This window comes from Armigeres subalbatus, chromosome 3 (genome assembly GCF_024139115.2).
Source record: "Armigeres subalbatus isolate Guangzhou_Male chromosome 3, GZ_Asu_2, whole genome shotgun sequence".
Lineage (NCBI taxonomy): Eukaryota > Metazoa > Arthropoda > Insecta > Diptera > Culicidae > Armigeres > Armigeres subalbatus.
Genome location: NC_085141.1, coordinates 9,047,272 through 9,072,883, shown reverse-complemented (window position 1 = coordinate 9,072,883; position 25,612 = coordinate 9,047,272). Strand labels below are relative to the sequence as shown.

Below are 25,612 nucleotides of genomic sequence, written 5' to 3'. Positions count from 1 at the left end.
GGAAATTTGCTCCGTCGAATGAAACCAGTTGCCCTCGAATCTATCAAGCCCTTCTATATGAAACGCGTTTAACAAAAAAAAAATTTATGGGCTACACACATACACACTTTTGGAGTGAAATTATAGCCTTCTGGTACAACTTTGTTGTACGAGAAAGGCAAAAACTGTTCTCAAATTGACATTTCAATTTTTTTATGGCTCAAATTCATCTGGGGTGTTACTAGGAAGCAAATAAAGTCACTACATGTGAAATAATAAGTAGAGCTCTTGTTAATAAATAGAAAAACATATTATTTGTTGGTGGCAATATAGTTGCCACTGCCTTATAAAGGGTTAAAATGATTTCGTGTACATATAACTAACGGGTTCATCTTTCTGAAGAATTTAACTCGGATTGCCGAAAGCTTTCGAAAGAATATAAATTTAGGCATTTTAAGAACCTCGTGTAAATAGTGGCCCGGTTTCAGCGAGAATTACTCAATATTTTCCGAATACCTAGATTTTAATGGCGACTGCACACATTTGATTTTTGAACCTGTTCTTCATTCGACACCATTATTGATTAAGTACTTGTAATACTTATAAATTAAATATGAATTATTAAGTATTTCACTCGTTGATGAGGTATTTCAAAAGTTATACGTGTTTCGGGGTGTCCAGATTTTGTCGCGAACAAGCCTTAAGCTTATTGAAGCATATTTTGGCAGAATAATTTCAATGGTTACCGCGCCACTAATGTTCTATTACTTATGCCTTTATAAATACCTTCAGTGAAATGCAGTAAATACCTTCGGATATTCTATTGAAATTTCTTGGGATTTTTAAGGAACTCATTCAGGATTTTTTTTAGGAAAACTTAAAAAACACCTGGGGGAGTTATTCCGGATATTCCTACGAAAATTGCTTTAGAGATTCCTTCCAGGTATTTCTTTGGAAATACCTCCAGTAACTTCTTCGGACATTCCTAGAAAATGTAAAATGTAACATATATATCCATAAAAATTTCCTCAAAAATTCCTCCGAGAATTTCTTCAATTCTTTGCTTTGAAGAATTCTTTGGAAAATCTTTTAGGAATTTGTTCGAGAAAACCTTTAGGAATTCCTAGTCAATTGAGAGTTCGACTGCTTATGTTAAACTATTTGCGAGTTTTCGGCTTTTCAGTCTGGATACTTTTAGAACCGTTAAAGATCTGTGCCAAAGTTTCGGCTTCACCTGATGGAGGAAACAAAAACTTGCCGAAAGTTAGGAACTGATTTGAAACGGTTGTTCTAAAAATATTCAGACTGGAAAGCCGAAATCTCGCAAATAGTTTAGAAAATCCATTCTTCCAAAAAGTCATTCACAAATCTTTCAATAAATGTGGCTTGGGACTAGCTACCCATTCTCAATGTACACGTTTCGGGAACTCAAATATCTAAAGTCAATAACGGCGCCGGCCACGTTCTTACGGTCATATAGGAAGGGAAGGATTGTTAGTCCGACTATCGTTGCTACTAGAGACCGAGTATACCTCTGCATCTCCACGATTGTCTTGGGATAGGATATCGTTTTAGTTACAAAGGATAATTTATCTGGATTCACTTTGGTAAGTGATGCGATCTATGGGATGGGAAATAACACTCTCGCTGTCTGAAACTTTCACTTTCTGATTTATTCACTCACCCGCGCAAAGCAGAACAAAATTACGGCGACCGGCCGATCGTTTTGCCTTCCGCACAAAGCAAAACCAAATTTCGACGACCGGCCGATCCGCTTACTGGAGAAACACGACCGGACAAGAAACAAACTTTCACTTTCTCTCATTCACAAATCCTTTTACATTATGTTTAGAAAAATCCCTTCAGATTTTGGGAATTTTTTAAAGAGTTCATACGGGAATTCCCCCAGAAATTCCTTTTGAAATTACACCGGGATTTTTTCGGGTACTTATCACTGGACACTCTTTTAGTGATTTCTTTGAAAAATCCTCCGGAAATTCCTTGGAAAATTGATCCAGAAATTCCTTCGGAAGTTCCCTCCGAAATTGCTTTGAAAAATCCTTAGTAATTTTGTGTTCTTCAATATATTCCTGAAGAATTTCCGAGGGAATACTCATACGAATTTACAAAGCAATCCCTAATTGATTTCCCGAATAAATTCCTAGATTTCTCCAAGAATAGCCTCGGAAATTCTCCAGGAATTCTTTTGAAGATGACAAAACGTTTTTTTTTTGCCTATAAAACGGAACAACGATCCATAAATGTTCAATACATTTTCAATAGATTGGATTGTTTTATATATTCAAATATTGTAATGGATCATTTTCATCTTTTGAGAGAATTTCGCTCATGATCACCGGGTATTGAAATTTCCCTGCCCAAGTAATATTTTAAGATTTATAACGCTCTAGAAGGCCCTAATTCATTCTACAAGAGTGTTATAAAACCAGTATAAAACCAAAATGCCACTAGGGTGATTGTGTCAGGAATTCCCTGATTATTCTAGGTTGGGCGAAATTCCCTGATAATTACAGGTTTTCCATGTAGTAGACACCCTGTGAATATACAGTCAAAAATCTTTATTTAAATCTCCTGGAAACTGGCATTACCAAGCGAGATGCAGGGGCGAACGCTATACCACGGACAAGAATTTTGAAATACGACAAATATTGAAGAAATGCTACGAATACAGCGTGCCGACACATCATACATTCATCTATTGCAAAATCGCAAAAGGATGGACTTTTTCACTTGCTAAACAACATAACTTAGTAGGAGGCAATTAGCAACAGATATTGACACAACTTTCACTAAGTCTGTTTATTTGGATTCGCTGATGACATCAATATTTATGGCACAACACTTAGAGAAAATGGAGGAAACCGACATCAAGCTGGAAATGAGGGCTAATAAGAGCATGATATGTAGAGGTTCAAGAGAAGGCAACATTAGCCACCCACCGAAAGTTTTATCGTTGATGCCGAATACGATATGATTGATGAGAAAGTAATGATGCTTGATAAAAATGATGTCTCAAAAACTTATGCGTATGATGATTTACTATTTAATTATTCTCGAATCAGATACCCTAGAGGTCCTTAAATTTTTCTAGATTTTGGATTGGTTTACCAGATCTACTATGCGTGGTACAAAACTAAAAGCAACTCATCATGTCCGTACAGATCTCTTTAATCTATGCACATTATTTGAAATCCCGTGATGTGTGTTCCAAATCTAAAGCGTTCTGAAGTTCAGAGCAATTGATCTACCAATCAGGGATGCCAGGGGATATTTTCAAATGTCTTCACAGTCGAGTAAAAATGTCTTCAAATGTCTTCAATATCAAAGTTACGATAATCAGTGAGAAATTTCAAAATCCAACAGGTTTGTAATTTCAAGCATCTCCTTGTTTTTGTTAGCATTTATTTTTTAACACTCAAATTGTTAGAATTCAAGAGAATATTCCTTCAAATCTTCACGAGTAAGGGCGGATTTTTGACGTAGGACTACGTCTGTGTTATCTATATTAGGGTACACTTTACGATTGCGAAAATCTGGGACAGTCACGAAAATATGATAGACTTTAAACTTTAATATCTTCGCCGTTTCTCGATGGATTTTCAATTTTTTTGGACCATTTGATCAAGGATGAGTCAACGCTTCTTTGTATTTGTATGAAAATACTATTTTTTAACTATTTATTATCGATAATTGATAAAAAGTTTAGAAATAGGTAAACTAACCAATCACGTACATGCATCACTAGCACAGACATCAAAAATCAATCACTTGCGGGTTTGGATCTAATCCTCAGTTTGAACAAGATTTTACGCAGAGCAGACGCATCAAAGCGATCGCAGCGGAGCGGACACAGCATCACGGAGGCGCTAATAACATTTTCAAAGAAAATCCATCGCATTGGTGGTGGTGCTCGATGTGTTGCTGCAGATCATTCAACCTCAACGAACCAGCATTTCATATGAAGAAAGGGTTGACCATAAAAATAGCACTGTGGCGATCCCGCACCGCCAGTGCCGATGCTGAAAATTTATTACAAATTGTGGTGTCAGTTAGTTGGAAAGGAGCATTGGGAAAAGAAAATTGGTTCTTCTCAGGACCAACATTTTATGAAAAGAAAGAGTTAATTGCGAAAATGGACTGTTTCGGTGGCATCGGGTTTGGCGTGGTAGCTTGGTTGCTGTTAGTGATTCCATCCATTAAAATTCACTACATCATCTCCCTCCGATGCGCTATCAAATTCGCTATTTACGATTGAGTTTTGCACTTTGAAGAAAGTTTATTTCGGATAGTCGGATCAACCTTCTTTTGTATAAAATGGTGGCTTTTGTATAAAATCAATGAAGACGCCACCTCAGTGGAAACTTTCTACAGCAATTACCCATCGGTGAACGTCGCTCGGACAAACAGATGCCAAGAGATAATGTTTGGTAATATGAAGAAACTTCGTCTTGAGTCAAATTTCTGCTGTTATTCCTCGCAACAATACGCATTTTGGATAAACAACATCTCATAACCAAATTCAGAATCTTGCGAGAAAATTTCATAGGATTCTTGGAATTTGTCATTCTCCGAATGGTCCGTTGTCTGCGGAATCCTGATCGAAATGGCTCGTGCGGGCCGAAAAGCAGCTTTCTTATATCTAATGAAGTAATTCCATTAGCCCCGCCCCTTCATTAATCGTTATGAGTGCACATTATATTCACACCCATATCAGATCACAAAGGGGCGGGGCTAACGGGCTTAATTTATTAAATACAAGAAAGCTGCTGTTCGGCGCGCGCGAGCCATTTTGATCGGGATTCCACAGAGAGCGGTTCGACATTCGATGCAGCGGAGCGGACACAGCAGCACGAAGTGGGTGGCAGTGTGGCAATGCTGAAAATTTATTTCAACCTTTAGAGGCTTAGCGAAAAATCATCAAGTGGCGGTCGGACAGTTGCAACGCAAGGTGTCGACAAGCGATTGGATGCAGTTAGTTATTGGAATGGGAATTGGGAAAAGAAAATTGGTTCTTCTCAGGACCAACATTTTATGAAAAGAAAGAGTTAATTGCGAAAATGGACTGTTTCGGTGGCATCGGGTTTGGCGTGGTAGCTTGGTTGCTGTTAGTGATTCCATCCATTAAAATTCACTACATCATCTCCCTCCAACGCGCTATCAAATCCTCTATCTACGATTGAGTTTTGTACTTTGAAGAAAGTTTATTTCGGATAGTCGGATCAACCTTCTTTTGTATAAAATCAATGAAGACGCCACCTCAGTGGAAACTATCTACAGCAACCACCCATCGGTGAACGTCGCTCGGACAGACAGATGCCGAAAGATAATTTTTGTAATATGAAGAAACTTCGTATTGAGTCAAATTTCTGTTGTCATTCCTCGCAACAATACGCATCTTAGATAAACAACATCTCATAACCAAATTCAGAATCTTGCGAGAAAGTTTCATATGATTCTTGGAATTTGTCATTCTCCGAAAGGTCCGTTGTCTGCTGCGGAATCCCGATCAAAATGGCTCGCGCGCAGCTTTCTTATATCTAATGAAGTAATTCCATTAGCCCCCCCTCCATTAATCGTTATGAGTGCACATTTTATTTACACCCATATCAGATCACAAAGGGGTGGGGCTAACGGGCTTAATTTATTAAATACAAGAAAGCTGCTGTTCGGCGCGCGCGAGCCATTTTGATCGGGATTCCACAAAGAGTGGTTCGACATTCGATGCAGCGGAGCGGACACAGCAGCACGAAGGCGGTCGGCGGTCGGACAATTTCAACGCAAGGTGCTGTCAAGTGTTTGGATGCAGTTAGTTATTGGAAAGCCGCATTGGGTAAATAAAATTGGTTCTTCTCAGGACCAGCATTTTAAGGAAAGAAAGAGTTTATTGCGAAAATGGATTGTTTCGGCGGCATCGGGTTTGCGTGGTAGCTTGGTTGCTGTTAGTGATTCCACCCGTTCAAATTAATTGCATCATCTCCCTCCGCCGCGCAATCAAATTTGCTAGTTACGATTGAGTTTTGCACTTTAAAGAAAGTTCGGATTGTCGGATCAACCTTCTTTTGTTTGCATAAAAACCTTTTTGGAGGACACCATCCTCAAAAATGACCGAAATAAAGGAGAAATAAGCAGAATCAGAAGTGGCGTGAAATCAAACGCAAATTTATTTATATGCAGCTTTTGGTTTTCGCCAGCGATGTAAGCGTTAGTGGCAAAGTACGGATTGTGATGTCCCCGACTGAAAGCCAGTCGAGTGGCTTCAGCGGCCAATGAGTCATGTTAATTCCACGGTAAGAGACTCAAAGTCCATCCAACTGGGAACAACTATTCGACTTCTTGATTCAGTTGGCCTCCGAGCAGTTAGCTCAATGTAAATAAAACGACACAAATTATTATGGCAAATACTATCAATTTCGAATAGCTACGTAGTCCTACGTCACCTTTGCGTACAACCCGATTGGGCTGCACCTTTGAGTTTTTTAACTGAATTTCCATGTGGAATTCTTCTGAGTTTCTTTTTTAAGAATTCCCTGAAAGACTTGAAGAAACTTCCACAAGATTTTCTGAAGAAATTTCTGGAAGAATTTGTGAAGAAACTTCAGGATAAACTCCTGACTGTTTCGGACGGCAGAACGATCGCGCGATTTGTCGAAATTTTGTGCTTTGCATTGCGCGGCCGGTAATAAAGTTAATTGGTTCAGTGCGTGTTGGCTCTTGTTTCGGACGGCAGAACGATCGTGCGATTCGCCGAAATTTTGGTGTTTTGCATAGCGCGGCCGAGTTTTTCCGAGTTTTTGGTTCTGATTTTAATGTTCGGTGAATAAGTGTGCGGTTGAACGTGTTTTGTATATAATGCGAAACATTTGTAAATTTCAGGTTACTTTGTCCTCCTTTGGACGGTTCGTAAGTAAATTGATGAATATATTTTAATATTTTTTTCAGCATATACTGTTATTGACAAACGCTCTATATTGTCGAATAGAGCTCCCTATTATTCACCTTACCCACTAACACAAATTTTCCTTCCCGAGACATCTATGAAGGTAGTATGGGTTCCCTGCATCTTCACTAGTAGATGTTGAACTAACATTCCTTCCCTTCCTTCCGTGATTGTAAGGACGGGGCCAGGTATACAACTGCTACTGTATAGGAAAAGGTACTAATCCCAAGTACCTATTTGCGAAAATATACAGTAGATTGCTCAATTGAGCATTGTATAGCCACCCACGATTTGGAATGGAATGGAACTTGCGGAGGAATTGCAGGAGAATTTTCAGGAGGAATTACTGAAGGATTTTCCCGAAGAATTCGTGAAGGATTTTTCTGAGGAATTCCTGAAGGATTTTCCTGAGCAATTACTGAAAGGATTTGCAGTGGAACTCCTTGAAGAAACTTCCGGAGGAACTTCTGCACAACTTTTTGGAGGAACTTCCTGAGGTATTGTTGCAGGAATTTCCGAAACAATAATTTCAGAGATATTATTGGAGAATCTTTCGGCAACATTCTTGAAGAATCATCAAGAGGAATTCCTGGAGAAACTTCCAAGGGGATTTTTGGAAGAATTTCCTAACGAATGTCTGCAGGCATTTCTGGAAAAACTGGTGAATGAAGTCGTGAAAGAAACAATGTGTGTAGGAACGACTGGAGAAACGACTGGAGGTATTTTCAGCGAGGATCCTACGGAGAAATTTCTGGACGAACTTATGGAGGAGCTCCTAGAAATATTGCTAAACGAATTTCTGGAGAAATTTTCTGAAAAATCTCTGAAGGAATTTGCGGACGAATTCCTGGAGGAATTTCAGAAAGAATTCCAGATAGGGCTTTACTGGAGAAATTCTTAGAAGGATTCTCAGATAAAAATCTGGAGAAGAGTTTCTAAAGATATTTCTAGAAAATATACCAAAGGAATTCAAGGAAGAATTCAACGAGAAAGTGTAACGAGTGTCCCCTGAACTTTCTACTGAGTCTTTAAAAAAAAACTCTGACGGATTTGTTTAAGAAATTTCTCTGATTTTTTCATCAAATTATTTACCGTGGCAATTGTAGCCATTCAGCACCAGAACAATTTCAATTTCTTGTCGACATTCGTAAGAATTTTCGAACTTGGAAACTAAAGGAAATTTACTGAGAAAATTGAAAATAATTTCCTGTTGAAATTTAGAACTTTCTGTAAAAATGTGGTACATGGAAAATCCGAAGAGACTTCCCTAAAATTTCAAATACAAATCCGGAATGGATCCCACGAAAATTAAGACAAATTTCTTGTGGAAATGAAAAAAAAATTCATTGTGGGAGTTCAGATGATTTCCCCGCAAGAACATAGACAAAATCTTGTGGAAATTGAGATGAATCTCCCGTTTAAATTTTGGAGTAATTCCTTCATTACGAGAAATTCCCCAGAATTTTCATGCAAAATTCTCCTTATTTCACGGAAATTATTTTTGAAAACGAATTTTCACTTAAAATTATTTCTAAAACTCACAGAAGATTCTAAGAGTTCTTGAACATCTATTTTTATTCTCGACGGGTATTCTGGAAATACCGATTACACAGAGAAACAGACGTCTTACTCATCGTTCCATCGTTCACCTTTTCAACGGTTGATTTTTTTTGTAGGTGGTTAATCGACCCCCTATGGCGCTTCGATCGATTTTGCTAGTGTTTGACTTTTGCGCACCACCACCATTTGGTTGCGGCTTGGCCACACTCAGTGATTTTGGCATTGGAAGGCAATGCTTCCGTGACGATGATTTTGATTGCATTTTGTTCTAAGTGAGACGTCTGTTTCTCTGTGCCGAAAAGATCAGATGAATTATGAAGAAATTAAAAAAAAATGGTTCTAGCCCAACAGTTGAATAGATTTAATCAAGTCATTGTAGAATTCTGTCTTTTTTGCCGTTTAGATTAAATTGCGTTCTGATGCAATGATCGAAATACCTTTTTAAGAGACACGTCGAAAATGCTACCGCTACCTAGGAAAATGCTGTAATCGCAATTTTTGAACCAGTACACATCTAAAAAAAGCCCGTTTGACATCTAAAATGTGTTGCAGTTATCAACCTTGTCCATGTGTTTTGACGTTTAAAATTTTTAGCCCGGGACATTAGTTTATTATGTATAACTTTTGTAATATTTATATTCTCTGCATATAGAAGTCGCAGAATTTATAAGTTAGTAATCAAATTATATTTTCTGTTCACAGGCTTATTGATTGTTTTTTTTTCTCCTTTATATAAGTGATTTTTAAATTTTAAAATTTAGTTTATCACTAGCTTATTGATTGTCTTCAAGTACCTTTAAGTAGGAAGATAAGTCTTCAAATATTTTGAAAAGTCTTCAAAATGTCTTCATGAAATAAATGTCTTCACAGAGATTCAAATGTCTTCAAATTGAAGACATGTCTTCAAATCTGGCATCCCTGCTACCAATGCAGTTGACTTAGCTTGGTACAAAACCGATCGCAACCAATTATATATCTCGGGTACTTATTCAAAAGGACGTATGTGATTTCGTAAACAACGATGTAAACGTCGATTTGTCCGATCTGATAGCCCTCCCACGCAAACCATCACCATAGACAGATAGGGGGAGGCTTCGGCTACCTGTTAGTGGTGTTGGTTTGCGTGGGAGTGCAATCAGATTGGACAAATCGACGTTTGAATCTTTGCTTACAAAATCACATACGTCCTTTTGAATAAGTACCCGAGATATATCCATAGAAGTTTCTAGAGCAAGGGTTGCAGAATTCGCCATCAAATGAAAATGAACGACGATAAATGAGAGCCACAAAACTCTTTCAATCACTACAAGGAGGCGATTCAAATATGATAGCTGTCAGCTAGTTCCATGAAATTTGAGATTGTCTCCTAATATCTGTCGTTGAAGACAATGGCACAACACAACCTAAGCAATGTACTACAGTGAAATACGTGTCTTCAATTCGTAGAATACTTCTCAAGCTAAATTCAACAGCTCACAGTAGAAAAAAATGATCCAAATAAAGAATAATCTCCGTTGGTGACAAACGTTTGACTTACGAGTTAATAGATGTGTACGTGGATACAAAAGAAATAATAGTATAATGAGTAATGTTTTCAATTACACAAACCTGGAACCATTTCGCGTGTCGTAGGGCGGCAAGTGCCTGAAGACAGGGCTCTCGTGGCAGTAAATCTTCCGAGCTCTGCTTGTTGACTTGCTCGTTTGCGGTGGTACTGTTTGCTTCTGTGTATTTTTCAGTGGTTTTAAAATTGGTTTCAGTTTTTATTTTTTCGAGAAAGAAGTAACATAAAAAAGAAGAAGGGATTCGATTATTGACAGGGTGTTTGACCATTCGTTTCTTTTGCAACCTTGAGCACAAAAGACAAATCACTAGGAGAGATCATTTGTTTCGTTGTTTGAATTTCACATTAATAGGATCAATGATAGTCATCTGCGTGTGGATTTGGGAAAGTGTGGCTACAAATTTGAGGCATGTGAATTTTGTAGTTGATCGCGCCAACATGCGATAACTACCATTAATCGTTCATAGAAATAACAATCGGGAATAAGGGAAACATAGAGATGGTCAAAAATCCTGTTTACTGAGGTTTAGAACTGTTGGAAGCTGTACGAAAGTTGTCTTATATCCAGGTTCATTGCATTCGTTAGTTCCGTGGTTGGTGATTGAGAAGTACTGTCTGGCTAGATTTATGTGCACCTAGCTAATCCATGAAGCACTGGTTTGGTTTCTTATATGTCGATTGATATATCTTAAAGGGCCCATTAATGCATCATCATCGAAACACCAACACTGGATGTCATCTCATTGGAGGAAATACGCAGAATAACACAAAGGCTGACACGGTACATTGGACAACACACTGATGATGACATCCAGTTTGCTTGTTTTTCCTCTGCTGCACTTGTCGGTGTATGATTGTGTTTCTAGCTACACAGTTTTAGAGAATAGTTATCCTCCATTGCATTCGGTGTTAGCGGCAGGATACTGTCAACGGTTTTCAACAAACTTATTTTCGGTTCTGATAGTTTGCTCTCCATTGATATAACAAGCATGCCGCGAAAAATAGTTCAATCCACATTCAAGTCTTACCATACGGAAAGTTGAGTGCACCGAACTTCATGCAATCAGGAACAAATGTTTCATATACCGAATGGAGATGCGCTAATAAACACTCGTATTCACCGGCAGTTCTACTGCCAACGACAACTCAAATAATAACGAAATGACTGCTTCCGCTGAGTTCCGTATGGTATGACATGTTATCGATTAAACTATTTTGATCGCGCTTTCCTACGGCTATCGTCTGTGCATGTGTTGCTTCTTATATGCATGCCCATCGGATTTGGTAGACTTTCCCGGGTGCAGGTTCTTGGCAATCCATCCATTATTAGGTTATCATCGACAACATTAACAAAATGAGGGGAGGAAGAGCAGCAGAACAACGACCTTCTAGTTTTCATGGTGAAGTTTTTTTGTAGGTATTATGTAGATCAATTCTATGTTAGACGTAGTTTTCAAAACTATAGAAACCCGTAAATAAAAAAATGGGGCCATCTTTTACAAAGAGTAGCGTAGTAGAGTCATCTTTTACCTATGTATGTGCAGGAATTTGTATGGAAGAACGAAATAGAAAATTTAACTTTGGATAGTATTTTTGCGATTCTAAAATACTTTTCCAGAAAACTTTACCCCAGAATGCAATTACCCTGAATGTACAGTGGCCCAGAAAAAAATAATATAGTCCACTCTCTACATCTCGATATGTCCCCCTATGTCGATGGTTTTCTCAGTCCTTTCAATCCACATTTCTGATTTCTACATTTCGATGACCTCGCCCCTAATTCGATATCTCTCTATCTCGATGAGTGTTCTGGTCATATTTTGTTCAAGATGCACTCTCCGTCGATACCTATATCCAAATTTCTAGCCTACTAGACCATCTTGGGGTAATAAAAAACTCATCAAAAACAAGAAATAACATTTGTGTTGTCGTTTTTCATAGCAACGAGAATGAGCTTTTATCGATCTAGTACTACAATAAGGGGGTACGCCATTTGGCATAAACTAATTTGGCATAATTGATTGAAAATAATATATACTCAGAAAAATTACAATTCTTTGAGAATAGTTACACCGTTTGCTCGGTGCAATGCGAAAGGGGAGACTACTCCTTTAAAATAACGCAATAGCTCGGGATAATATTAAAGAGCTGATGATGCCTTCTTTTAAAGCACGCGTTTGTTCGGAGCAATGCAAAAAAGAAGATCATTCCTTCTTTTAAATTACGCGATTGTTCGCGATAATGCAAAATAATTGATGCTGCCTTCTTTTAAAGCCTGCATTTGCTCAGTGCAATGCAAAAAGGGAGGAGATTATTCCTTCTTTTAATTTACGCGATTGCTCGGGATAATGCGAAAGAGTTGATGATGCCTTCTTTTAAAGCACGTGTTTGTTCGGAGCAATGCAAAAAAGAAGATCATTCCCTCTTTTAAATTACGCGATTGCTCACGATAATGCAAAAGAGTTGATGCCTTCTTTTAAAGCATACGTTTGTTCAAAGCAATGCAAAAGGGGAGATCATCCCTTCTCTTTAAATTACGCGGGATAATGCAGAAGAATGATGCCTTCTTTTAAAGCACGCGTTTGTTCGGTGAATGCGCCTTCTTTATTGTCTATATCAAGAAGTCTATGTTGAAGTCTCGCTTTAAGTTGCGTAAACAATATGAAAATAGGATCATTTTCATTGCGTTATGCCAAACGACTATTATGCCAAATGACCGTTATACCAAACGGCTTTATGCCAAATGACTTTATGCCAAATGACTTTATGCCAAACGGGTTGCCCCCTACAATGAGTACCCACTCCAATCATTCTTTCATTCCTCGGTCTCTTCCTATCTTAATAATCCCTTTACTATCGAGATGTAGAGTCGACTGTAGAGAAAATGATTGCATTTTCTTTAAAAAAAAATTAAGCATTCCGGGCAAATGTGTAGGGAATCATACACTCTTCGCCTTATTCCGGATAAGTGCTTACTTATTTTTGAGTGTAAGGCTATTTTTTCATCAAAAGTCTAAAAACTCTTTTATTCAACAAATTTATTGGCAGATCTATCGATGTAGGTGTAATTTAATATCGTGGATAAAAACAATATAAATTGCAGAATTCAAAGGTGACCATTGACCCATTCTGCCCCGCTGTTTGACCCAACTTACCCCACAGAAAAATAGACTTTTACTTTAATGGAGGTACCAAACACTTTATGACGAATGGCCCATAGGCATTTAACCCGTTATGCCAAACGGCTTTATGCCATAAGGCCTTCCCTCTTTTTTGAGACATACGTTTGTCTGGATTTAGACAAATGAACAGATGGTTCCGTCTCGAAATAAGTCTAATGAGTCTCTAAAGAAGTCTCAAACAAATGATTCAAATGGTGTTTATGACAAATGGCATTATGCCAATTAAGGTAGCCCTCTTTCATAATACTAATATTCGAAAGAGTTGCGCCTCTGTAAATGAAGTCAATGCATGCAATTCAGAGAGACACCAATCAGCCAAACGCTCAATGCCATCCCAGATGTTCATCATGGGTAGTTTGCTTCTAACCAGTTTATTAATTGACTTTAGTTTCCAGCCCACTCGAAATGCTAGAACAAAAATTGTAACGGAATTGATCTACATAAAAACCTAGAACAAAACTTCATACGCAACTGAAAATATTGCCGAGCTGCTTTGAAATAGGAAGGCTAACTAAACTTTCCCTAATTTCCTTCGCAAGTTAAACGGAAGTTCGTCCGATTTCGAAACACCAATTTCCTATTTCGGGATCAAACAACTAACAGTCTTAGGCTATTTTCGAACCCAACGAAACAATTCGGGCTTTGGCCCGCAGCAGAACGATATCATTGAAACTGGTAACTCGAAATCGTGATTTGTCTTCTGGCCGATGATAAGCGAATAAAAGGAAATTAGCGTATGCCATGAAATAACTGAACGGTGCTTACCTTCGCGGAGCAGCGGCGATGTGAGTGAGATTTTCACCGTGATAGTACCATCCGACACCAGAACGGCGCCCTCGACTGGAGCCATCGTCACGGTGTACTTTTGCTCCTCGGCAACCTTCTTGAGCTGGATCGGAAGTTCGGTTACGACGCGTTTTAATAGAGAGGTCGTGGGCTTTTCTGCACATAGTACAACGAGTTGAACTGTGTTATCGCCATGTAGAAGAAGTCCTACAAATCGAAAAAATAAATTATATCATTAGGAAGATGAGTAACAGGGAGCAAGATTTGAATCGTTTACCCTTTGCAAGCAAGCCAACGCGCATCACACCCTTCAGCAGACGAACATTGTTACCCTCGGTTTCCTTGTGGAAGGAAATCATTTGATTAGCATCACCCTTGTTCTGTTCGTCACCTTTGCCGTTGTTTTTGTCGGAAGGTGAATCCTTCTTCTCATCCTTGACAACGCCAGTTGTCATTGCGTCGGAGACCAATTTCAAAGCTCTTTCCGTGTGTGAAACAATGCGCTGAATTGTCTGGAGCTCCTCTTCCTTTGGATAAATATCGGCATGACGTGCTACAACGTGACGATCATCAGACGATTCCGGACGACGACCCGGCAGCATTCCGAAGAACGGATGCCGTCCGAACTGACGCATTCCGTGATCACCATCGTCCATTTCTGCTTCTGCCATGCGTCGACGGTTCCAATATTCCTCCTGCATTGCCTGACGATGAGCACGAGCTTCTGCCATCTTTTTCTGTTTTAAAGTGGGCTTAATATCTACGAACAGATCTGGCTGGACCTTCTTCTTGTACTGTAATCGGTGACGACGTCCCTTCATGTGCATCTCCTTTGCGTTCGGATCATTGAATTTGCATTCGCACAACTTGCAACTGAAACTGACCAGTTTGCCTTCGTCATCCTTGATTTCTTCAATGTACTCGCTTCCAACAGGCTTAACCGATTCATCGGTTTCATCTCCATCGAGCCCATCCTTCTTCTCCTCGGAGTTCGGTGCCGGTTCACACGCCGGAATTGGCTTTCCAAGTTTGGTGTGCAACTTGACAACCTTCTGATGTTTAGCACCGCGAACGTGAGCAGCATAGGCATCGTTTCCGGTGCATGTCACGTCGCATAGATCGCAGTGCAGACTGTTTGGAGGACGTGCCGGTGTAGCTGTTCCTGGTTCGGTTGCTTGCTTCAACAAAAGTTCGCGCTTCTTGTGCTTCTGGCCTTCCAAATGTTCCCGATAAGTCTGGGGGCCGGCGCAGCTAATCTTGCACACATCGCAGTAATGAATTGGTTGGGGCTTTGGAGGAGGCTTGTTACGGTTCTTGAACGGATGTATTCCCATTGGCCCTTTTTTGTAACTGAGAAAGTTAGAAAGATTTCAAAATATAGTCTTTCGTAGTTAAAGAATTTCATTACAAACAATTAATAAGTAAACTTACCCATGCCATCCACCACCGGTTCCTTGTTGGCCTCCGACGGCGTTGTTACTTTTATTATTTTGCTGTTGAGCAACATACATGGTAGCAGCGCTGTACAGGGCCGATTCGTAGCCTGAATAGTTGGCGGTCTGGCCCACGGTCTGGGCCGTGGCTGCCGGCTTCGGAGCGGTATTGACCGTGGTTACTGTGTGAGAGTAACCAGTAGTTTGCGGTACGTATGCAGTCGGTTGCCCCGTGTACTGTGCGGTAGTGGCCTTCGCCGTTTGGATTGTACCACGAGTTGGCTGAGCGCCGTACGTGACTTGCGTGGCCGGCTGAAAGTTTATAACCTTGGCGGTTCCTGTTGCCGATGTATCGTATGCGGTCGGGGCAGCGGCGTATCCCGCGGTTGCTCCCGCTTGCTGATAATACGTCTTGCTGGTGTCGTACGTTTGGGTTGTACGACCGTACCCGTAATCGTAAGTAGCAGTTGCTGTTGCTGTGGACAAAACAAATTGACCATGTGAAGATCTAACAATTATGCATTTGTGGTGTTTCACATAGATAACCAAAGCCCCCCACACCCCCTTTCAAGGAGATACTGATCAATACATTCGAAGTTAATTGCCTATATGCCGGGTATTAAGCCACCGGAAATTAGTCATTATGACTGAAACTCGATTAAGCATATGCACAATATGTAGTAGATTTAGTTCGGAAAAGGTATTGGAAGGAAACCGCTCCTTTCGGTGGGGTTTGACCCACGAAACCAGTACGCTAGACAGATGCTTTCCCTACTAAGCTACGAAGGACCTCCGTCGTCCTCCGCACCTTAGCGGGTACTGATGAAGATACAGATACCTAATCGTGGTTCATAACGGAGTAAATCTGTTCATATCATCAGGCTCGGTGTCAGTGAAGTGGGTAATATGATGTCCCCTAACCGTTAATCCCCTCACAGCTAATACTCTACTCGTAGGAATCGAAATGATGCACACAATTTACTACAAAAAAAGTGGTGATGATGGTGAGGCTAGCGATAAGGAGAGAAGTGGCCTCAACAGATCAACACAGCGATCGCCGGGGATAGGCGATAAAAACTACTATGGTAGGTCGGAGGAACTGCCCGTCGACATTAGGATGGCCAGCGCCACTCTAACTAAGATCATCAAGGTACTGGTGACCAACCATGGTGACGGCTGTAAAATGAATGTGAAGATATACATTACGGATGTGATCATGTCTTTTTTGGACAACCGCGGCCATCAAACAGGTCGTGCTGACCCTCTGCGACTTAATCGTGGTGGCAAAGTAGGAGTTCAAGTCCCTGTTGAATCCAGTGAGGAAGCGGAGAAAAAAACCATCTCCTTTCCAACGAAAGGTAGTTGGCACTGAGTCAGACTGAAAAGGCTGATAAGGATGCGGAATGTGAGATCCGTCTCCTTACAGTAGAATAACAACTGACGGAAAGCCACATCGAAGAGTTGACGAACGGCCGGCATAGGTGCAACCAGGGATTGAACTTATCATTTCATTATCATTTAGTATTCGGTCAATAATTCATTTCAGAGGCGGAATTCCGAAATGTGTTGTATGGTGGACTTCTGGCGCTATGTTCGCTCTACCATTTTGTCTAAGAGTGCATTGCTCTATGTCTAATATTCACTGGTATCATCCAAACGTAACGGTTGGACCTAAAGCGTGTTAACATGCGTGCTCACTGCTGAAAAATCACAAAAAAATAAGAAACACATGGAATTCTTTTTCATTGCTTTGTTTTTCGTGGGATGAATATCGGAACTATGAGATGAAATCTAGGAGCAGTAACCCTACCTAGGCACCGAACGAGCGAACAGCTTCGATGGATTGGAAGCGAGTTTCCAGACTTGGAAGTGGCGTACTGAGCATCGACTGATTAAACTGATGTAGTCTCACACGCTGGTGAGGACCCCCGCCGAAGAAACATTCCTCACTCCGCGAGTGATATCGCAGAGCAAGAGAAGAAGCGGAAATAAACGCTGAAGAAACGGTTGGAAGAAGATATCGATGCTCTTGATAAGATCGTTATGCTCGCTAACAACGAACCGATTGTACGACATTTCGCGGTTAACTATTTCGCGGTGTACCAGCTCCCGGTCTGCCACTTCGCGTTCAGATCATATCGCGGTATAACATTTCGCGGTTTATATTATTTGGCGGTATACCATTCCGCGGTTAGTACTATTTCGCGGTGAACTTTTTCGCGGTCAATACCAATTCTCAGGTCTAATTTTACTAATGTTACAAGTAGCTCAATAATGTGTTCTTTAGCTTTGAAAAGCCTCTAAATTTACCTAATTTTAATGTAAAGCGAATAATCATTGAGCTTACACCAGACTTGTTTAAATTTAAATCCCAATAAAAAAATATTTAGATGCAAAACATATTTGCAAATACGGCTATTTAAAGAAGGCAAAACAACACACTTTGCCTTATACCGGGCAAATGCAAACATTTAAAGAAGGCGAAACAACAGATTTTTAAAAAATAAAAAAAGGTAAAGAGATAAGCTAAGCTTGAATAGCGCGAAACGGAGCACCGCGAAACAGATTACCGCCAAATGATACAGACCGCGAAATGGTACACCGCGAAATGGTTTACCGCGGAATGTTTTATCGCGAAATGTCGGACAACCGGCTGGGACTGCGGCCATGGTTAACATGAGAGAAAAGCTGTTCTCTATTAAATACCGGCACCGAGACTCGTTTCGGAAGATTTTTGACAAGTATGACAAAATAATAAGCGAGCTCAAACGGATGCGTTCTATCTAGCATCATGCTGGAGAACATCCACACACTGCTTAGTGCGATTCCCGAGCGGTTTAGACATGTGCGCTGCTAGTACTTGAAGAGAATCGATAAGAAAAGCGAATAAAAATGACAAAAGAGTTAAAATGAAGAGGGTATCTTGTAATTGTAATTGTTTCGGGGATATGGTTTGTTCTAGCTTTAGGATGGAAAGTTCATTGAATTGGATTCATGCTCAGCATTCATAGGGAAGCATGAGAGTCTTGGGACTTGGCATAAACGATTGGGACATCGGAGTACATCAGAATCGAAAAACTACTCAAAAAGGTAATGGCTGACGATATCAATCTAAATTCGGCAAAGCAGACGTGCGCGATGGTTGTTTTGCAGGAAAGCATACAGCTAATAAGTGACAGAACATGAAACTGTCAGGATCGAAACGACCGCTTGAGTTGGTGGTACCTTCCGACGTTTGAAGTAGTTTGGAGCAGGGTTGTGCTGAATCATTCCCATACGAAAATGATTGGAATGATCATTTGATAACTTCTCAGGTGTGAAAAGTATGCGAGTTGTTATCGGAGTTAATTTTTTAAATTTTGGAATCAATTGATAATAAACACAAAATTATCAATTAAATGTAAACCTTACCAATACAAATCTAATATAAACAAATAAAGTTCAATCTGATGTTTGGAATTGTGTTTTAGTGTTATGTAGAGAAATAAGTTCAAAAAGTAACGGTATATGTTTAAATCGAGGTACGATTCTAACTCGTTTGCGAGTTTTTATCAATTGTTGTGATCGCATGAGAGTGTTGCCTATCCTCGATTATATGAAAATTTGATCTTTCCCATTCTTGTATGGAGATGGAAACCTACGATGGCTATCGTTACTTTGAAACTTTCTTCTGTAGTTTACCTGATGAAACGCAAATCAGAAGTTTTTGGGCGATTCAAAGAGTTTGAAGCAATAATGGCATTGGCATCATCATATTTCGGAACGCATATTTCAACGCTAAGATGCGATAATGGTGGAGACTCTTCTTCTTCAATGGTTCTACTTCCCAACTGGAACTTGGCCTACTTTTTAACTAAGTATTCTACTAGCATTTCCTCAGTTACAGTGTTGCCACATGTACAGATTTATCTGGAAAGGTACAGATTTTTTGACAAATTTTGGTACAGATTCTGTAGGGGCAACTGGACACACATGATCCCCACTTTTTGTTTAGGATATTTCTCGATGTAACATGCACAGATTTGCACGCTTCTTGATGGACTTGATAAAGAATTTAATTAGCTTTTCAAAAACGTCATTGGAAGCAATTATTTGTTCATGAAAGTTACCAAAAAATCGATTTTGCCGAAAGACAGAAAATTTGGCATTTTCAAAACTTGCGGGAGACTTGATCCCCATATAGGGAAATTGATCCTTTTATGAGCTGAACATGTTTAGGTTCTTCCAAGTCCAATGAAAGGTTGAATTGGTCTAGCCTCATATCCTAACACTTCTTCATAGTCTGTTGTAATATCAGTCGTGCGAAAATTAAATATTGTTGGTATTAAGCAAGGCAAGTATTTTGGTTCTCGAATAGAGTAATAGTGACAGATAGAATGTCTGCTATAGCAACAAAATTGGCATGGTGATGATGATTTATCTGCAAACCATTCAGTCCACTGAAATACAGTGGTCATATCACGACAACCATGATGTTCCTAAGAGGATCTCTCTTTGTGATTGATACATTTATGATACCAAAAATGGTTGATCGACACATAAATATATCTTTGTAATTTTAGAATCTAATTATTCTATTAAATCTCTGAAAATTTGCCACACTGCAAATGCCATGGCCAATGGTAAATCTCCCTGAGTACCTGTTTTGGGACCAATGTAAAAAAGACTGTGATACCGCCATCGGGGGTGACAATGGGTGGGGGGGGGTTGAGAATGGGTCATCGTTCTCACCGGTAGTCTAGGGGTAGTAGAGCAAAATCGTTCAAAAAGGTCTCTTATATTTTGGTCTTCTTGCCCTCAGATGCATTCTATCTATTCTACAAGCATTCTAAGTAGCTGAAACAGTGACGCATTCTCACCTCTATTTGACCCATTGTCACCCCCGACGACGGTACATCGAGATCGCCAGACTACTAACAATACCACAACCGTGATCATACCAGGATGGTGACTTCATACATCAATATGGTACTGTCACGCATAATCATTTGGTACTGTCACACATCACCATTTTGTAGTGCGTGTTATTATTACACGAATGCGATTTCTTTTAAACGACTGACCAAAAGTTGTTGAATGAGCCTATTTAAAGCTTAATTTACACTCTTTTTTATTATTGAACATAATGTTAAAGTGCATTTAATTAAAATTATCAAAACTAAGTATGTTCAACTACACTTTGTTCTGGTTAATGAAATAAGTCTATTGAGAAATTCAAATTGCGCGTGTATCGTCTGATTGACAAAATTAAAGAGAAATTAAATTCATTTATACTTTTTAACTAGTAAAGAATTTTAACAGATCAATTAGTTACATACAATACAATAATATGCGACTGTATACAACAAACGCCTTAATATATGCAATATCGGGATCAAGTGTGTCCAAACTGTGGGGGATCAAGTGTGTCCATGTTGAGTATTTATCTTGTTTTGTTTTTTGTCTTCAATGGAAAATAACCATAGTTAATTGAATGAATTTATTCAATTCTACAATAATAAAACTTTGTCCAGTAAAAATTTGGTACGTTTTGGTTGGACATATTCAAAGTTATTAAACTTTTCTCCTTTGAAGAAAAAAAGGATTGAGAATGCTTAAATAATAAAACCTCTCTAAAACCCATATACATACAGTAACTAATATCAAATGTTACTCAGGTTCAATAATCTATCTAACGGATCCGTTTGCACACATCACTGGTATAAAAATGTGATTTGTTTTCGAGAAAACAGGGGGGGATCATGTGTCCCCGGGGATCATGTGTGTCCACTTTCCCCTACGGTACAGATTACAGATTTTCTGCAATAAGTACAGATTGGTACAGATTTTTTTCACATATCAAACATTAGAAAAGAATATTTAATTTAAATTTTCTTCAAATAGTTTCTTCTGCTATACAAAATATTAAATTCGTGAAAGTCAAAAAAAAAGTTCGACCACCGTTCGACTTCCATCTCGTTTTACCGTCCGGATAATCCGTTCGATAGATAATTCGCGATAAATGAAATGTCATCTCATCGTTATTTATTCAAACGAACATGTGAAGCCAAATTTGTTAATATTTAAATTCCAACGACATTTCAGTATCGATTATCCGTGAAAAATGCTTGACTATATCGCTTATATTATTACATTTTCAAAATAACCATTCCAGATTCATGAATCTACATTTATGTTTGATTGTTAATAAAGGGATGACAATCAGAAACAGATGCAAAATTAACATGTGTTACTTATGTATAAAATTTGGTTTTATTGGACAATTAATTTTTCAAATTTATTACTTTACTCATGTAAACCTTCGACAATTCTTGTAGAGGTATTTGCTCCAAATAATTATTGTATTATTATTGTGTTTATTAAAGAAACTTGCAGCCATCGGCTGGCTCATCTCTGAAACAGTACTCAAAATAAGAAAACAAACAAATACATAATCTATTTTTTGATGTAATGAAAAAAAATATTTGGAAATACTTTTCAAAAGTTAAGCTCTCAATCCAGCGCTATCGAATGAAAGAAGAGGATTCGCCGCTTCTGTCAGTGGTGTTGGACTGCGTGCGTGGGCTCAAATTAGCCCACCATCGACGTGAGAAGCTCTTGTTTTCAAAAGCTGTTTCGCCCTTTTGAAATGTTGGTGCCGATTTGTCTTATGATTTTTAGATATTTACTCACAAATTTTTCATACTTTCTGGTACAGATTTTCGTAGATTTCGGTACAGATGAAAAAGATTTTTGAGCCCATGGTACAGATAAAAATGTGGCAACACTGCTCAGTTATTGAAAGCTTTTCTATGTCCGCCATTGCATGAGTATGTATCTTGTGTGGCAAGTACAATGGACATACTATGCCCAGGGAGTCGAGAATGATTCCCGCTCGGAGACATCCTAGACCGGACCGAGAAGCGAACTCGTCATCTCCGGATTGGCAATCCGACGCCTTTGCTTGCAAGGCTAACTGTAGACGCCAGAGTGGAGAATATGCGAATGACAAATACCAGAATTTTTGTAGTAAAGAGGGAATCCGGATGATTTTGCAGTACCGTATCCACAGCGAAACGGAATTTATAAAATAATAAATAGATCTCTGCTGGCATATATGGGAAAAAGCATTAAGTGCAGCAGCATATGTGACCCAACAGATCTCCAACAAATGGACTAGAAGATCAAAAAAAAAAACTATTATGGTTCGGAAAAACGGACAAATATGAAGCATTCATCGATTTTCGGCTACAAGGTCTTCAAACAAGTTCCTAAGGAAAGACGTCGTAAGTTAGACTCCAAAACTAAAGCATTGATATTTTGGGGTACGCGGACAATGGATTTTGATTATGGAACAGAGATACACGGTCTATCAAAATTGCAGAAACGTTGTATCCGTTGAATCTGTAATAGTCAATCGTGGATTTGTATCAGCTGATCCAAACCCTGGGAGATATCTGGCCAAGAACTGATTGTGGGTGCACGATTTGACGACAGAAACAAGTCTAATGAAGGCAACGAAGACGGTTCGGATCATATGGAGAAACAATCAAACGAAAACAAGAGAAGAATTTGCCGAAAATACCGAAAATATTCCAAGAATTTTCCGAGGAATTTTCGAAAAAAATCTGACGAGGAAATCTTAAAAAATTGGCCAAGGAAATTCTTAAGTATTTCACTAAGAGGTTTTGAAGAATTTTCCGATGAAAGGTCAGAGAGCTTTCCGACAAAAAATTCAAAGCATTTTTCTTTAAAAAGTTTTGGAAATTTTTCATTTAACACCAAATTCAAGAAAATAAAATCCTGGAAAAGGGTAAATTTTTTAAATTTAATTTCATTTAATTTTAGCAACATAATTGTTTTTAATCATTTTTTTTATATAATTATACTTTTATCATGGTCCAGTTTTTGATAACAAAAACAAGAGTAGGGTTAACACGATTGATACGAGTTTTACAAAGTCCGTTCAGTTACTTGGCTTTCCCTATGACTTTGACACCCGATGACACTATACTATACTATTATAATAGGACTATAAATAAACTTTATAGACTTTAAATAAATGTTAAATAAATGTAAATGTGTAAAATTAAAATATGAAGAATACGTATTTTACAAAATGATCCAACGCAGAGTTTGCACTATTCCAAATTTTATAATATATTCATTCAAACTATTAGCTGCATTTACCTGTACATATCGCTACGGTAAATTAATTGCCCATTACTCACATTGGTGAGGAAGAAAATGAAAAACTTCCATCGTAGCCCTCGTTGCTTCCATGTTGTATGTTGTTCTATGCTTTCTGCATAAATCAGTTTTATTTTTCTGCATAGTTTGATAGGCGCACTTGCACTACTGCGGTATGCACAATGCAACAATAGTTAGGATTGGTGGAATCACAAAAAAACCCTTTCCTCTTCAATCATGTACCGAAAAAAGGGGTAACTTCTATTTGAAGTTAAAGACATTCAAAATAAAATGTGTTAAACAGGATTATTTATGCAGACGCATAATCGAACTTGTGACATTATTATAATCTGACACTATTCCATGAGATTCATGAGATATTTTCATGAATTCAAAAGGTTTCAAATAAGGCCGGAACATAACTGAAATTCTATCCATTTAAATTGGAAAATGAATAATGTTCTGGAACTTTCAATAAATTTCGCGAATAATTTTACAGCATTCATCAAGTATAGATCAACGAATGCTTTAATACGAATTGTTGGTCAAACGTGCCTATTTATTACATGGTAATAAAAATGGAAAGCCTTTATCTAATCAATGCTACCTTATTTGACGGTACCCGAAACTAAATTCGTTCTTGGAGGTACCATTGATAGAGCAATGACCTCCCTTGCCGGGCCTTCTGATTTGGTTAGACACGAAAACGAATATTGCAAACAAAAGATGGAAAAATCTAGGATATGATAGTGTTACACTTCACAAAACGAGAAAAAAAAAAGCCACTTACTTGCGTAGGTTCCTGGGGTGGCCGCCGTTTGGTAAGCTTGCTCGTATCCGGCTGGTCGTGCTGCTGCAGCGGCTGCTGTCCCGTAGGTTGCTGCTGCTGCCGGTGCGGCCGCTGTCGCTACTGCATAGCCCGTCTGCGTGGTCGAATAAGCTGTTCCTGGGGCAGTCGTACTGCAGGTCACAATCGTGGTCGTCGCCGGGGAAGAGCAGAACACAACAAACATCAATAATAGCGCTCAAACAAGCTACAATTTTGATACTAATAGCACCAAAATCGAATCTTTGCACACTTTTCTAGCCGAAAATAGAGAATTTGCATCTAACCAGTCAAGATGCGGACCACAAAATCGGATCGATCGATTTTTCACGTTTACAGCAGACCGTCTCGGGAGGTATGAAATGCCGTGTCTCCCGGCAGCCATTATGAATGGACCGAAGAGAAAAAAAAGCACATTAGCCGGTCTCACGCGCTCTCACACACTCTCTCACTCCTTTCTCACTTTCTGAAATTGAATCGGCCGACCGAGAACGGTGCGTCAAGTGGAGGATGTTTCATTATTACATAAAAGTTTAAATGTCATGAATTAAAAAAAAAACAGATTAATTCACCTAGCGGTGACGATGCCCTTCTCGATTAAATCGTTTGGTTTCGCCTTAGTGTGATACACTTCATACATAATTGCCTACATTTCGGCACTGGCAAACGCTGTATGCTAAACAACTGATTATATTCAATAGTGATCAACTAGGGTTTGTCCCCCGTTGAAATGTTGCAAGAAAATCGATTAAGGATTACTATAAGGAAGTGGGCCAATGTTTTTCGGTTTATAACTGGTGCACACACAAATACACACAGCCCGAGCAGTTTTTTTTTGCCTTTCTCCAAAATCGAACTTTTTATAGAATTCTCGGAGACCCATGATGTTATACACCAATCGACTCAGCTCGTCGAGCTGAACAAATGTCTGTCTGTCCGTGTGTATGTGTGTGTGTGTGCACACGAAAACCGAAAAACATTAGCCACTTGTTCATATAGGAATTCTTGAACGATTTTCTCGCAACAAGTTGCATTCGACGGGGGAGATACCCTAGTAGATCAATATTGAATATAATCACGATCGGTCATTGCGTTTAAAAGTTATGAATAAAATGGTGTGTTGAACCATATACGGTTGGAGCTTGATTTGTAATG

The 25,612-nt window shown here is 39.0% G+C and overlaps 1 protein-coding gene across 3 annotated transcripts in view; it reads right to left on the bottom strand.

Moving 5' to 3' along the window:
• LOC134221922 (zinc finger RNA-binding protein) overlaps positions 1-25,612 on the bottom strand; it is a 49,847-nt gene that overhangs the window by 8,808 nt on the left and 15,427 nt on the right. Inside the window, exons 1-6 of one of the 3 annotated variants that reach the window (XM_062701085.1) lie at positions 24,745-24,862; positions 24,422-24,591; positions 15,461-15,938; positions 14,307-15,379; positions 14,009-14,236; positions 10,106-10,221 (exon numbers count right to left, since the gene is read on the bottom strand). In XM_062701085.1, coding sequence (XP_062557069.1) covers positions 10,106-10,221; positions 14,009-14,236; positions 14,307-15,379; positions 15,461-15,938; positions 24,422-24,591; positions 24,745-24,842 — 2,163 coding nt within the window. In that variant the 5' untranslated portion in view covers positions 24,843-24,862. Of the gene's footprint in view, positions 1-10,105; positions 10,222-14,008; positions 14,237-14,306; positions 15,380-15,460; positions 15,939-24,421; positions 24,660-24,744; positions 24,863-25,612 lie in introns of those variants that run through there. The other 2 variants (XM_062701087.1, XM_062701086.1) reach the window with 2 other exon arrangements.